General features: G+C 34.8%; 1 protein-coding gene and 1 pseudogene across 8 annotated transcripts in view; one reads left to right on the top strand and one right to left on the bottom strand.

Moving 5' to 3' along the window:
- Positions 1-15,594, bottom strand: part of RIC1 (RIC1 homolog, RAB6A GEF complex partner 1) — a 145,076-nt gene that overhangs the window by 73,519 nt on the left and 55,963 nt on the right. For all 8 annotated transcript variants that reach the window (XM_004457386.5, XM_004457387.4, XM_004457389.4 and 5 more), the window contains exons 3-4: positions 11,958-12,037; positions 1,898-2,005 (exon numbers count right to left, since the gene is read on the bottom strand). In XM_004457386.5, the coding sequence (XP_004457443.1) occupies positions 1,898-2,005; positions 11,958-12,037 (188 nt within the window). The remainder of the gene's footprint in view (positions 1-1,897; positions 2,006-11,957; positions 12,038-15,594) is intronic.
- Positions 5,387-8,236, top strand: LOC139439441 (mitogen-activated protein kinase 6 pseudogene; annotated as a pseudogene).

Genomic DNA, 15,594 nt, shown 5'->3' with positions numbered 1-15,594 from the left:
ACATATATAGGACATAAAATTTGCCATTTAAACTCTTTTTAAGTATGTAATCAGAGGCATTAATTACTTTTATAAAGTGCTTCTATTACTGAAATTTTTTCATCAACCAAAACAGAAACTTACCCATTAAGCAATAAGTCCTCATTCTTCCTCTCCTCAGCCCCTGGTCACCTCTAATCTACTTTCTGTCTCTCTGAATTTGCTTATTCTTGGTATTTTATGTAAGTGGAATCATACAATATTTGTTCTTTTGTGTCTTGCTTATTTCACTTAGCACAGTTCATGATTCATCCATATTGTAGTAGATATCAGAACTTCATTTCTTATTATGGCTGAGCAGTATTCCACTGAATGTATACACCACACTTTGTTTACCATTCTTCTTTCGATAGACATTTGGGTTTTCCTGCCTTTTGGCTACTCTGAATAATGCTGTTATGAACACTGGTGTACAAGTATCTGTTTGAAGCCATTATTTCAATTCTTTGGAGCATACACATAAGAGGAGAATTGCTGGTCACATAGTAATTTTATGTTTAACTTTCTGAGGTACTGCTAAACTGTTTTCCATAGCAACTGCACCACTTTACATTTCTATAAGCAATTCATGAGAGTTCCTATTTCTCCACATCATCAACAATGCCTGCTTTTCCACACTTTTAATAGTCAACCTAGAGGATGTGAAGTGGTATCTCATTGTAGTGTTGATTTACATTTCCTTAATGGCTAATGATAGAGTATCTTTTCATGTGCTTATTGGCCACCCCAAACAACTGAAAGTATCTACAACTGCAAGCAAGACAGTTCTATCAATCTGCCCCTTGGGATCCAAGCCCACTTTCACTACAAAGCAGAGTGGGCATCACCATGCCCAAATCCTCAAGCTTGAGAACTGAACAAACATAAGGGGAAAACACAACTATAAACCAAAGAAAACTTACTATTATTCTAGTAATGGAAGAATTTGTAACACTGATATAAAGACAGTGGTCACCAGAGGTTCTGAGAAGAGGGAGAGGGAAGAATAGGTACACAGGCCCTTTTAGGGACATGGATATTATTCTGCATGATATTGCAATGATGGATACAAGCCATTATACATTTTGTCCAAAACTATAAAAATGTGCAGTGTAGAGGGTAAACTACAGATCATGGTTAGTAGTGATGCTTCAATATGTGTTCATCAATTATAACAAATGTACAACACTAATGAAATATAGGGAATTTCCCCTATATTTTCAATGAATTATTTATGTAATCTAAAGCTTCTTTCAAAAAAATTAAAATTAAATAAATAGCAGGAGTAAATAAAAGAAAAAGAAAATATTAAACGTAATGGATCTGACTTATGATCAGATTGAGAAAAAAAGGAAGAGTTAGAGGTGACTCCATATGGCTTTGGCAGCTAGAGGGAATAAGGAGGTAATCACACAAATATGGTAAAAATAAGGAGCAGTGAGATCCAGAATTTTTGACTGAGAAATGCTGTTTTAAGCTAAATAATGCCTGGCAGCATTCCAAACCAAACAATTCCAGACCTTATTAAAAAAAAAAAAGACATATTTCTAAGTAAAATTACAGTAGGTATGCACAATTTATGGGCTTTATTACAATAATTTAAGTATAATGATGTATCATCAATAACATTTCAAACGTATTATAAGAGTTAATCAATCATTCCTAGGGCTATAAAAGATATTATCTTCAAATGAAAGAAATGAAATCAACTTTCCTGATAGTCAACATATATATAGTGAATGTGTGCTGGAGCTGGAAGGGAAAACATAGTAAGATAATACTGGTAAAGCCACCCTATGACCATTCTATTAATCACTATGATTAACCAATACATTGCACACTGCCATAAAAAATGCTAAATTTAACCAAAGTACTGTACCTCATGATAGGTGCTTGCAAATCCAATATTTTCCTCATCTCTAAATGTAATGCTGGAGCACACTGTTCATCCTTAAAATGGGGTGTCCCCTTCACTTGTGGACTTCCTCTAAAAGAAATAGCAAATACATAGGATTAAAGTGAAAGATCCTGAATTCTCCTCCATTCTATGACTAATATATACTGAATCAAATAAGGTAAGTTTAATCAGACTTGCAAATCAGGTGTTCATCTTTCAGATTCTCAAATGCAAAAGAGGCTTCGAAACATAAATATATTAAAACAGACATACGTATTTATCAATTGAAAGCAAATCAGTTTGACCAATGTGACATGGATGGTGGGGAGGATGATCAGAAAATCTTAGAAATAGACCACTTAAGATAAAAATGAACTCTAAAAAGAACCAGCAGTTCTGTTTTAAAATTACTGATGCCTTTTTTCTAAGTTGGGTAAGTATGGAAAATGTGTATCATTACATATAGTTTATGTCTCAAGGTATCCAAATTCTCACTTAATCTTACCTTCCCCCAGATTTCAACCTTGATTCTTACTTCTTAGATATGTCAGAATTAAAGTCAGATTCAGGAATGCAGTTAGGTGTTTCAGTTTTCACTTGGCAATAAAAAAGCAAAACGGCTAAATTTTAAATATCCCTGGCATTAAATGGCTGTATTAGAGTAGCTGGGTTAAAATGCCAACATAATTAAGCTACCAACCCTCTAAGGACTATAAAGCTGTTTGGACTTTTTTTTTTTTTAATCTCAGTTGTATTTTTATATTCCCCAGTATACTGTGAAAACACTCTTTTCTGATATATATCCAAATAAATTTGAGATTACAGTTATCTCAAAGTACACAGAGATAACCAATATGCTTCTATAAATGAAACATTGATAAAAGAACACTTACTATATCATTATTTAAATACTGCAACATAATAAAATTCTCTTTTTCCAGCTTTAACTACTTTTTCCTATCAAAGTCAATATACATTTGACAGTTGGGTTATATGCTCATATAAAAAGACACATTTGTCAAAGTGAACATAACATAAAATAGCAATATAGTATCTGGATATAATTAAAATTCAAGAGGCTAAGTTGGCCAAATGGGAGCGAATAAGCTTACTTCCTTATGAAATAAACTAAACAAAAATTAAAAATAGTCAACGGTGCTAAAGATTAGTAACATGAATCATCCTTTCCTATCCTTTTAGCATACAAGTGTACACTAAGGGTATATGTGAATTAGAATACCACCAATCAAAACTGCAAACTATTATGATTAGGGGTATGTAATTCAATAAAAGGCCCTGAGGTAAAAAGATGAAGATAGATGAATAGAAGACATTTGTCCATCAAGTGATCTATACAACTTATTGAAGAGATAGAGTAGATTATTTAAAAGTCTCACTGAGCTCAGATATTGAAGGACAGATATTGGCCTTAAAGTGATGTTTTATCTCATTATTTACTAACATCATAATTAAATATATTAGAATGCAAGCTGGGGAGTGAATGCAGCTCAGGTGGTTGACTGCCTGCTTCCCAAGTACAAGGTCCCAGATTCGATCCCCAGTTCCACCTAAAAAAAACCAAAAGAACCACTCTAACTGAGAAGCGGATGTAGCTCAGTGGTCGAGTGCCTGCTTCCCATGTATGAGAACCCTGGTACCTCCTAAAAAAAATGAGAAGTCATTGTATTAGTACCTTAAGGTTAAATGTTAGAAAGAAATGATTGTTACAAAATGTACATAAGAGATTGTATTTTGTGTTTCTACTACTTTGTTTCATTATATTCATAATTAGGACAAAGTAGGAGAATCAACTAGTTTAAGAACATTTAATGTACCCCATAAACTGATTCAAAGATTTTTATTAATTCTTCTGCCAAACAAAACAGTGATTTCCATTTACAATTATATTTTAAGATAACAATGTCAAATGAAAAAAACAGTTGCAGTCCTGAACTATGAAACATTTCAATTTAACACACTGATTGAAAAACCTAGAACATCACTGTAAAGATGTTAATCACTGTTAGACTTCAGCAATGAATGTATGCAGTTTTACTATGACTTCTCCTAAATGCTTTGCAGCACCTAACACACTGCTGGTACACAGTCTTAAAGTGAGAGTTATTCCCATTACAGGGATCTCAACAATAAGTTGTATTTTGTGGATCATAGCTCCCAAGTATTTCAATTTTACTATGCAGATTTTAACATAATTACCTTTTCTATTCCACTCTCTCAGATTGCTCTCATCCATACATAGTATACAATCAAATGTGGCCAAGCCTTCTTTGGTAACCTGCTGGGCAATGTGACTCTTAGGAATATCATGCTTCTTCATGCAATTTTGCCCTCTATAATAAAGAGGGTTTCCCATCTCATATGTAGATGTGTAACTCCAATTATCTGAAATATTTTGATCAGTTACAAGTTTTTTGAAAACTGTTCAGCAATGGATGATCCACAATGTTACAAAGACACACCAAACAGCACTGAGTTGGGCACCTGGTTTGCCATCTTCTCGGGCACAAAGACACCTTTCTGCATTCTTTATCTCTACATGGTATAGGATCAGACTATTATTGTTCTTCAATGTCTATGTTTGAATTTAATAGCCATCTGCCTCTTCTATTACTAACAGCTATCACTTACTCTTGGCAACAATGTGTCTGCCCATATAATTTCAGATAAAACCATTAGGAAAAAAGTATAAACTTTAGACATATCAATGAAAGGCAAAAGATTCTGACTTCAACCAACCAATTCCTGATGAAACAGCTTTAAGTTAAAATAGAAGAAACTGAACACTGTCTAAATATTTGATGTTTAGAAATTATGGTTGAAAGGCACTGCTCCAATGTCTTTTAGACTCTAGTTTGTTACTGAGGAATTTCATTTATGATCTGTTTTTCCCTCTCTGAACGTTCCTAGGATCTTTTCATCCCTAGTGGGTTCCAAAATTTTAATTTTTAAAACCAAAGCAAGCTCTAAATAATCTTTCAGATTCTTTACCTTGAAAACACACACACAGCCACATATTAACAAAAAGAGAAACAGCTGTATATGTGAGGAGAATGCTCATAGAAGCCTGCTGTGTGCATATTTATTCACATTTTGTTAAATGTAAGCCATTTAGTGCAAGTACTTCTGAGTGCACAGTATGTCATTTCATTCCGTTTGAGTTTCTTGAGTATTTTCTTTGAATGTCTGCAGAGCTGCTGACCCTTTCTTGAACTATGAGTACTGCAATCTTTTTAAATTCCCAATCTGAGTAGAGCATTTTGAGCTTTAAATCTAAGGAGAACTCAGTGGCGTGGCTGGCATATGCAATGAACATTAAAAAACCATCTTGCTGAGGAAGCAAAATTATTTTTCGTCTCCCTTTTTGAAAGATCTTTTCGTCTGATGCCAGTTTTCTTCCTTGTTTACACATTCAACAATTCAAAAGAAAGAGGCAATAGTAAGGGTTTCAAAATGGCAGAGAAATTTGAAATTCTCATGAATATTCATGGTTTTGATCTGGGCACTGGGTATATGGACTTTCAAAATTATCAGAAGACTTGACCAGGATAACACTATAAAAGTATTAGAAATTCTTGGTTCCAGTGGAAGCCAGTTAACAGATGACGTGGGCTCTCTTACTGAACTCAACAGTGTTTACATCATTCAAGAATACATGGAGAGGGAAGCGGCTGTGGCCCAATCAGTTGGGCTCCCGTCTACCATATGGGAGGCCCTGGGTTCACGTCCCAGGGCCTCCCTGTGAAGGCAAGCTGGCCTGTTCACCGTGGAGAGCTGACGGCCCGTGTGCTGCAGTGGGCTGGCACAGCAAGATGATGCAACGAAGGGAGATAAGCAGAAAAAGCATAGCAAGAAGAGATAGAGGGTGTGTCATAAATAAATAAATTTTTAAAAAAGATTTATTTATTTATTTCTCTCCCCCCCACCTCCGATTGTCTGCTCTCTGTGTCTATGTGCTGCGTCTTCTCTGTACGCTTCTGTTGTTGTCAGCGGCACGGGAATCTGTTTCTTTTTGTTGCGTCATCTTGTGTCAGCTCTCCATGTGTGCAGCACCATTCCTGGGCAGGCTGCACTTTCTTTTGTGCTGGGCAGCTCTCCTTACGGGGTGCATTCCTTGTGTGTGGGACTCCCCTACACGGGGGACACCCCTGCATGGCATGGCGCTCCTTGCGTGCATCAGCACTGCGCACGGGCCAGCTCCACACAGGTCAAGGAGGCCCGGGGTTTGAACCGCGGACCTCCCATGTGGTAGACGGACGCCCTAACCACTGGGCCAAGTTCATAATAAATTATTAAAAATAAATAAATAATTTTTTAAAAAAAGAATACATGGAGACAGACTTGGCCATAATAAATTATTAAAAAAAAAAAAAAAGAATACACGGAGACAGACTTGGCCAATGTGCTGGAGCAGGACCCTTTACTGGAGAAGCTTGCCAGACTTTTCATTTATCAGCTGCTAGGTGTGCTCAAGTATATTGACTCTGCAAACGTAATGCACAGAGATCTCAAACTAGCTAAGCTTTTCATTAATTCTGAAGAACTGATGCCGAAGATAGGTAACTTTGGTCTTGCACAGATCATGGATCCCCATTATTCCTATACTTCCTATAATTCTGAAGAATTGGTTCCTAATAGTACAGAGCTCCACGTCTTTTACTTTCCCCTAGTAATTATAGTAAAGCCACTAACAGGTGAGCTGCAGGCTGCATCTTTGTTAAAATATTGACTGGTAAAACCCTTATTGCAGGTGTCCATGAACTTGAACAGATTAGCTGATTTTAGAATCTATTTCCACTGTACATGAGGAAAATCATCAGGAGCTTCTCAGCATAATTGCAGATTACATTAGAAATGACATGCCTGAGCCACACAAACCTTTAACTCAGCTGTTTCCAGGAATTAGTTGAGAAACACTGGATTTCCTGGAATAGATTTTGACATTTAGCGCTATGGATCAGTTGACAGCAGAAAAAGCACTCTCCCATCCTTTACATGGGCATATATTCTTTTCCAATGAAGGAGCCAATTTCAAGCCATCCTTTTCAAATTGAAGATGAAGTTGATGATATTTTGTTTATAGGTCAAACTCACAGTCACAATTATAGCTGGGAAAGGTATCATGATTGTCAGTTGTCAGAGCATGATTGGCCTATATAGAACAACTTTGATATTGAGGAAGTTCAGCTTGACCCAAGAGCTCTGTCTGATGTCACTGATGAAGAAATACAAGTTGATCCTTGAAAATATATGGATGGAAATCGTGAAAAGTATCTGGAGGATACCGCTTTTGATACCAATTACTCCACTGAACCTTGTTGGTGGTACCAAGATCATCATATTTAGATAACTAAGTTTGGAGAGAGAGTGAAGTTAATTAATCATCATTATGAACGCAGGCTTATTATAGATCTCTTCATTGAAAAAGAACAAAGGAGCGGATATAGCTCAAGTGGCTGAGTGTCTGCTTCCCATGTACAAGGTCCTGGGTTCAATCCCTGGTATCTCAAAAAAAAAAAAAAACAAAGCAAAGAAAAATCTGACGAGAAAGGCAAGTCAAAATGTGAAAGGAATGGATTTGGTTAAAGCCTAGATAGCTCTAGAGGAAGCATCACATTAACTGGCTGAAAAAGGGAAAAGAATCAGGGATTTGACTTTGATTCCTTTATTTCAGGAATTATTCAACTTAGTTCACAGCATGAGCCTACTGATGCTGTTCATAAATTAAATTACTTGAATAGCTCAGTGTCCCAACTAGAATTGAAAAGCTTGATAACAAAGTCAGTAAGCTGAGAAAAGAAGAAAAAGGTATGACAAATGTGGCTCAATTAGAAGCCAAGTACCAGTCTTCTTGGGATAGCCAATTTGTGAGTGGTGAGGAAGACTGTTTTTTCATGTCTGTTTTGTTGTAAGGAAGGATGAACAAAACTGAAAAGGAAAACGTAACACCAGTTACTTGGACAGGTTCTTTAGCAAGAAAGAAGATGCTGAAATGCTAAAACCTGAGCCAGTAAGAATAGGAAGCTTGGGGAGATAGGAAATGAGGAAGGATTTCTGAACAACAATGGGGAGTTCTTTAACAAGCAGCTTGAATCCAGAGGCATAAAAAGTTTCAGAGTCACCAGCTGAGTCAATAAAGGCCGCATTAACACCTTCTGCTATGAAATCTTCCCCTCAAATCCCTCATAAAACATAAGTAACATTCTGAAACATGTGAACATTCAGCAGACATTTCTGTTTGTATTCTTCATGAAACATGTTTTGTCTTTTTTAATACTAGTGTTTAAGTCATTTTTTACTTGAATCAGATGTTGTCATTTTAGTAAGGATTTCATTAGTTCTTGGTTTTTAAAATCCAGACTTATTTTCTACATGTGAATATTTTTTATTTTAACCAGCAAGTTGTTTGCACACAAAAATTTAAAAGATAGAATGAAATAATGCAATGCAGGTGGAGACAAAAGAAACGTACGAAAACAAGCAAAAACGTAATTTGTTTTACATGAAACAAAAATCTTGCCTTGAAATTTACAGTGACTGTACTTAATTGCATGAAAATATCTATTATTTTTCCTAAAACATTTTTCATTTATAAGTATTTTCATGTTTTTCACTGTACACATAGCTTAAAACACATGATACCAGCAGCAACTGAAAATGAATGCCCAACTTGGTACACGTTATCTACCTCAAAACCAAAGTTTATGGCAAAATATATACCACCATAGTGCTTCACAATATGCACTTCTATTTTGCCAGCGTTTATTATAGCAAACTATTCTTAAGACAGTCTGTAAAGATTCTGATATGTATTTTTTTTTAAGGTACTGGGGGCTAGGGATTGGACCCAGGATCTCCTATGTGGGAAGATGGTCCTCAGCCACTGAGCCACATTGGCTTCCCTGAGTTGGTTTTCTCGTTTGTTTTGCTTGTTGTTTGCTTCCTTTGTTTTTTCAGGAAGCACTGGGAACCAAACCTGGGTACCCAAACCTGGGACCTCCCATGTGGGAGCAGGCACCCAACAGTTTAAGCCACATCCACTCCCCTACAATCTTTATTGTGAAGTGTTAACACATTGCATCTTATTTATTTTAGAAAATCATTATATTTCCTGTATTTAATTATAGAAAGGTAACTTTATTTTTGAAATTTATTAGCATATATACTTTTTCCATTTGGCACTATGGTTTGTTGCCTACCTAGATGAATATATAATGAGCTTCCCACATACTTAATTTATTTAAGTGCTCGTTTTAAGTAAAGCACCCACTGTGTATAGGAATTTGTATTTTGGAGGAGCTTGATCTATCTACAAAAAAAATATTAGGAATTACTTTATTATAAAATGATCCTAGAAGCCTTAGTTGTATTTATTTGAAGAAAAGAAAAACTGTAATGTTAGACTTATGTGCATGAAAGTAATTACGGTACATCATTATTATAGTTTAAAAATTGTACATAAGACATATTTTGTTTTTACTTAATCTATTCCCTGTTCCAAGGCAAGCATGAATAAAATTAGGTTAAATGTTAAAAAACAAAAAAACAAAATTTGTGACTCAAAGGATTTTATCATGAAAATAAAATGATTAAGTATACAATGGGAGAAAATATTTTGAAACCACATATCTGTAAAGGGCTTACTAGTCAGAAGATATAATAGCCATTAGCGAAATGCAAATCTAAACTAAAATAAGATACCATTTCACATTCACTAGAGTGGCTGCTAATAAAAAATGGAAAATTACAAATGTTAGTACGGATATGGAGAAACAGGAACACACATTCATTGCTGGAGGTAACAGAAAATGGTGCAGCTGCTGTGGAAGACAGTTTAGTGGTTCCTCAGAAAGTTAAATATAGAATTACCAGATGACCCAACAATCCCACTTTTTGGTATATATTCAAAAGAATTGAAAGCAAGGACGCGAAACACATATTTGCACACTGATATTCACAGAGGCATTATTCACAACTGCAAATAGATGGAAGCAACCCAAATGTTCATCAACCAATGAAAGGATAAACAAATTGTGGTATAAACACACAATAGATTATTCAGCTGTGAAAAGAAATGAAGTTCTGATATGTGCAACAACATGGATGAACCGTAAAGACATCATCTTGAGTGAAATAAGTGAGAAACAAAAGGGCAAACATTGTTTGATCTCACTGATATGAAAGAATTAGAATAAGCAGACTCAAAGAGCCAGAATACAGAATTACGTTACCAGGGAATGGGATGGGAATAGGGAATAAGAAGTTATGGCTTAAATACAAATACCGAGTTTGTATGCAGGACAATGGAAAAATTTGGTAATGGATGGTGTTAATGGTAGCACAATACTGTAAATGTAATTAACAGCACTAAATTATGTATTTGAATGTGGTTAAAAGGGGAAATATTAGGTTATATATATGGCAAAATAATATATATTTTATTCTATGTACTAAAATAAAACTTTTTAAAAAATCCATTGAATGGTACAACACAGTGAACCCTAAGTTAAACCAAGGACTATAGTTAATAGTACAGTTATAAAAATGTGCTCTCATCAATTCTTAAAAATGTAGCACACCAATGAAAGGTGTTAATAATAGGGTGACATATAGGAATCCTATTTTATGCATGATTGTTCTGTAACCCACAAGTTAAAAAGATTCCCCAAGTTTTTTGCTGACTACTAGGTTAGGATGAAACCCCAAAGGAAGAAACCCCATGAGGCCAGACAATGAACTACCAGTGTTTTAAACTGAACATGTCCCACAGCAAATGCAGGGATTCCAAGTTATGACCAACCAAAATGTAGAGACCTCATTAAAGACCCAATATATACAGGAGAGATCTCAGAATGTCCACACCTTAGCAGTAGGGTTAAAGCTAGCTTATAGGAAAAACTGAATCCACCCTAAAAAAACATATAATCAAGGCTCAAAAGGATCAATGAGATCTCCAAGAAACTTAACTGCCACTGAAAACAAATTTTTACACTCTTTAAAGGAGGAGAACAAAATCTATATACTCAATAATGTAATAAATGTCTAACATCCAGTCTAAAATTAGAGACATCTGATATGACCCATAAGTTCTTACTCCTATACACTTATTTACTCAAGAGACATAAACCCAACTGGAGTGTGAAATAGGACTGGAATCTAAAAAAAGCAGACAAGGTTCAAATTTTTACTTTTTACTTTGTATATATATGTCATTTTTTTTTCTTAAGCATGTATTCATGTATTGCCAGTGTAAAAATTTTTAATTGCTATGAGAGCATACATGAGGAATCAGCTGCTTCTTGGGTATAAGGAGGGAAAGGAGAGTTGAGATTTTATGTAAAGAAGTAATATAAATTACAAAGAACACAAAAAAGTCTCCAATATATGAATAGGCAAAAGAGCAGAAGATACTAGAAGAGAAATCTCATAAGAGAAAATACAATAACTAATAAACACAAGAAAAAGTGTTCAGATTCACTATTAATGCAAACAAAAGAGAATAGTAAATACGAGAATATTTTTTTAAACCTGCACATTTTAATATATGAAAATAACTGTGTGTTTTTAATTGCTCAGTGCTAATGGAGGTATGCCAAAACTTGAATTTCTTCATACTTACTAAGTATGTGTAAAGGCATTGATTACAGCCTGCTAATAATAGATAGAATGCATCTAAATGTGTAATAATAGGAAAATGACTAACAAGTTACCTATAGTACCAAAATGATTCATTAAATGCCTGATAAACATTTATAAACTTGAGAAGATGATAATGACAAGAACCAAGTTACAAAAAATTATGTTTAATATAACCACAACTATGTAAAACGCAATTAAAAATCATCAAATGAAAAAAAACTACAGTACAAATATTTATAGAAATTGCTTCCGAGTGGTAGAACTTTTCCCCTTTCAACTCTTGAGTGCTCCAAAATCTTTGATGTGCATATATTATATTTAATATCATAAAAATTAAGATATTTGAAAAATCTAACATTAAAAAAGTGAAAAACAACAAACTTACTTGGGATACACTGGTTCATAAAGGTACTTGTCACCTCTTGTAGATGTAATGTGAAAAAACAGCATGTAGCCATTTGCCGTCTGAAAGAGATAAATTGAATTAACCATGAATTAAAGAGTGTAGCTGTATCTATACCCCTCAATTTAAATTTTATATATTCTTACTTCAAAAAAAAAGTCACTCTTAAGAACATTTCTTAAAGAACCATGGTCTAGACATACAAATAAAAATGATCTTTGCATTAAAAATAACCCAGCATGACATGAGGGGTTTTATAGATTCAAAAATAATTCATAAGTATTCTGAAATAGTTGTCTTTTTCAGTAACTCATCAGTAATTATTTTGCAAAATTATTAAAACAGCCTTTTTGAACTTTGCCAAAACATGACAAATTATTCCAAAATTTTTAAAGCAACAATGCCACTCAATAGTAGCAGTATGATAAAATACTTGACTCTACTCAAAGTTCATATAGTATCGCTTCAAAGTATATTTCATATTTGACTTAATCAAGCAGCCTAATTTACTAAAGAATATACACAGAGACTCAGAAGAAAAAGAGCAAACTTATTTCCAATATTTGAACATCAGCTAGTTTACTAAGATAAAAAAATGTTTTAAAAATATAAATTGCAATAAAAAACAAACAGGGCCATTCTGTGGTCAAGGAACACAACTACGACTTGTGAAATTAAAACAACCATTTTACATTTAGATAAATATAAAAAATATTTTATCTATTTCTAGCCAAACATATTCAGACAGAGTGAAGTGGCAAATGTTTTGCTCAAACTACTTTAATAATGATACCGAATTCCTATCATTTTAGAGCAGGTGGGCATCTACCCAAAGTACCAAAGCAAACTGAAAAAATTATGCAACATTTCAGATTTCTTTCCAGTGCCGTTTCCTGTTTTTCACTTAAGGAATGTCAGAGGAAGTACTCACTTAACTTCTTCAGCAAGGCCAGTTTTATTTTGTTTTTAACTAAAAAGTTTACTAATGTATAATATATTTAAATACTCTATTTCAGTATATTGGGATACGAAAGAAAAAGTGGTAAGATTCTTCAGATAAAAATCTTTCTAATTCCTCTTGTTATATGGAGAACAAGGAATAAAAAAGAAAATCAAACTATAGCAAAGTTACACAGACATCATCTCCATATGGATAAGTGGCTCTTTAAAATTGTTAAACTCTACTGTTAACTTCATATGGGCTCGAGGAGAAAATAATATGGTCTATTTCTTAGATGAATAACATTAACATACAAAAGCTTGTCACTAAGACCAAAAACTCAACACTTCATCAAATGCTAATTATATATTAAGAATTTTAACTGCTACATTTCCAAATCTCAATGAAGTTTATGACTAACATGTTCCGAACAGTCCTGCCTTTGAATAACTTTGAGTTTTCGTAGTAAAAAGTCTTTCTGTCTCTTTCTTTTGTATATAGTTTAGAATCAGATACGTAAGAATAAAAAACATAAAAGAAGGAAATCACTACTTAAATATAGGATGGAAGAGACCTGTCTATACTTAGAATGAAAAGAACTAGAAACAAGAATGTAAAAGGACATCAATAATGTGACCAAAATTCATTGAGGTAAAAATATTAAAGTCCAATATATGATTTTTTTATTAGTGAATCTAATAATGAAAGATTTGAAAATGATGCACACTGCCTTAGCTAATACCATGTTTTTGTTTTTGTTTTTTAAAAAAAGGACTTCCAGAAAGTTGATAGACTATAAAGATACGGGACTCTCTTCTCTCCCAGAAAAACTTACAGGGGACAGGCTGATACAGCCTGGAAAAAAATCTTCTAGGGTTTAGAACCCCAGCCAAAGGATGGACACCTCCCAGAAGAAAAAGAGACAAAGGAAAAGAATCGCAACTGCAAAACTGTGAGTTAAAAGCCTGAGCTGGGAAATGTATGTGGCTCAAGTAACTGGGCTCCCATCTACCATATGGGAGGCCCCAGGTTCAATTCCTTGCGCTTCCTGGTGAAAGCAAGCTGGCCCGCACCATGGATAGCTGATGGCCTGTGGCACGGAGAGGAGGCACAGCAAGAGGACGCAACAAAAGGAAGATGAATAGAGGGCAGACAGTGGGTTCAAAAACAAGGGGAAAGGGGGGGAGTGGGGGGGGAAATGGCAGGAATAACTGTAAAAAAACCCTATAACAACAACTAATGTGTGGGGAAAATAAAAAAGCCTCAGCTGGTACTGCAGGCACCATCCCCCACATTAAAGTCACTTCTGAATTCTCAGGCCTCTGGGCCTGCTACAACAAAGAAAGCTTCAGGTATCCACCCTTAGGCGGATCCCTACAGCCTAAGGCTAACTCAGCTTTTGACCCACAAATTTGATCTGCTGTGTCCCATGAACCCTTCCACGCCAGGTGGGGACACAAGATGGTTTGCCTTGGAAGACATACTACTCAAAATGTCAAATGAAAAAGATAAAAAGAATATTCTCAGAGCAGCAAGGGAGAAGCAAACCACCACACACAAGGGATGCCGGTTAAGACTTAGTGTGGGTTTCTTATCAGAAACCATGGAGGAAAGAAGACAGTGACAGTGGTATGATACAATTAGGATGCTTAAAGAGAAAAACTGCCAGCCAAGAATTCTTTATCCAGCAAAATGATCCTTCACTTTACAAACAGAAACAGTTTATAAAAAACAAACCACCTTTTCAGAAAGGAAATATTAAAGGAAGCCTTGGAGCATGAAAGAAAGACAGGAGAGGCTTGGAGGAGAATATAGAAGGAGAAAGGAAAACCAAAAGAGTAAAATAACAGGAAAACATGATATGACATATGAAAACCAAAGAATAGTGGAAGTATATAATGCATTGACAGTAATATAATTGAATGCGAATGGATTAAGCTCCCCAAGCAAAAGATATAAGGTGACAGACCAGACAAAAAACATGAATCATCCATATGCTACTAATATCAGACAAAATATAGACTCTAAATGCAAAACAATTACAAGAGATACAGAAGGCCATTCTATATTAATAAAACAGACAATACACCAGGAAGATGTAACAGTCATAAATTTCTGTGCACCTAACCAGGGTGCCACAAAACACACGAGGCAAACTCTGGTAAAACTGAATGGAGAAATAGACATCTCTATCATAATCATTGGAGACTTCGACATACCACTATCATTAGATAGAACAACTAGACAGAATGATGAACAAGGAAAGAGAGAATTTGAACAATATGATAAAAGAGTTAGATCTAATAGACATATACAGTGCACTGCATCCAAACTCTGTGGGTTATACATTCTTCTCAAGCGCCCATGGATCTTTCTCTAGGATAGACCTCATGTCAGGGCACAATGCAGTTCTCAATAAATATAAAAAAGACTGAAATTATACAAAACACCTTCTCATACCATAATGGAATGAAACTAGAAATCAATAATACACAGGAAAGAGGTAAATTAGCAAATGTATGGACGCTAAACAACACACTCCTAAATAATGAGTGGGTCAAAGAAGAAATCTCAAATGAAATCAGGAAATATACTGTGACAAATGAAAACAAGAACACAGCTCTTCAAAACTTATGAGACATAGTGAAGGCAGTCTTGAGAGGGTAATTTACAGCCCTA

The sequence above is a fragment of the Dasypus novemcinctus genome, chromosome 8 (genome assembly GCF_030445035.2).
Source record: "Dasypus novemcinctus isolate mDasNov1 chromosome 8, mDasNov1.1.hap2, whole genome shotgun sequence".
Lineage (NCBI taxonomy): Eukaryota > Metazoa > Chordata > Mammalia > Cingulata > Dasypodidae > Dasypus > Dasypus novemcinctus.
The sequence above is the reverse complement of the archived record's forward strand: the minus strand, read 5'-3'. Positions and strand labels throughout refer to the sequence as shown.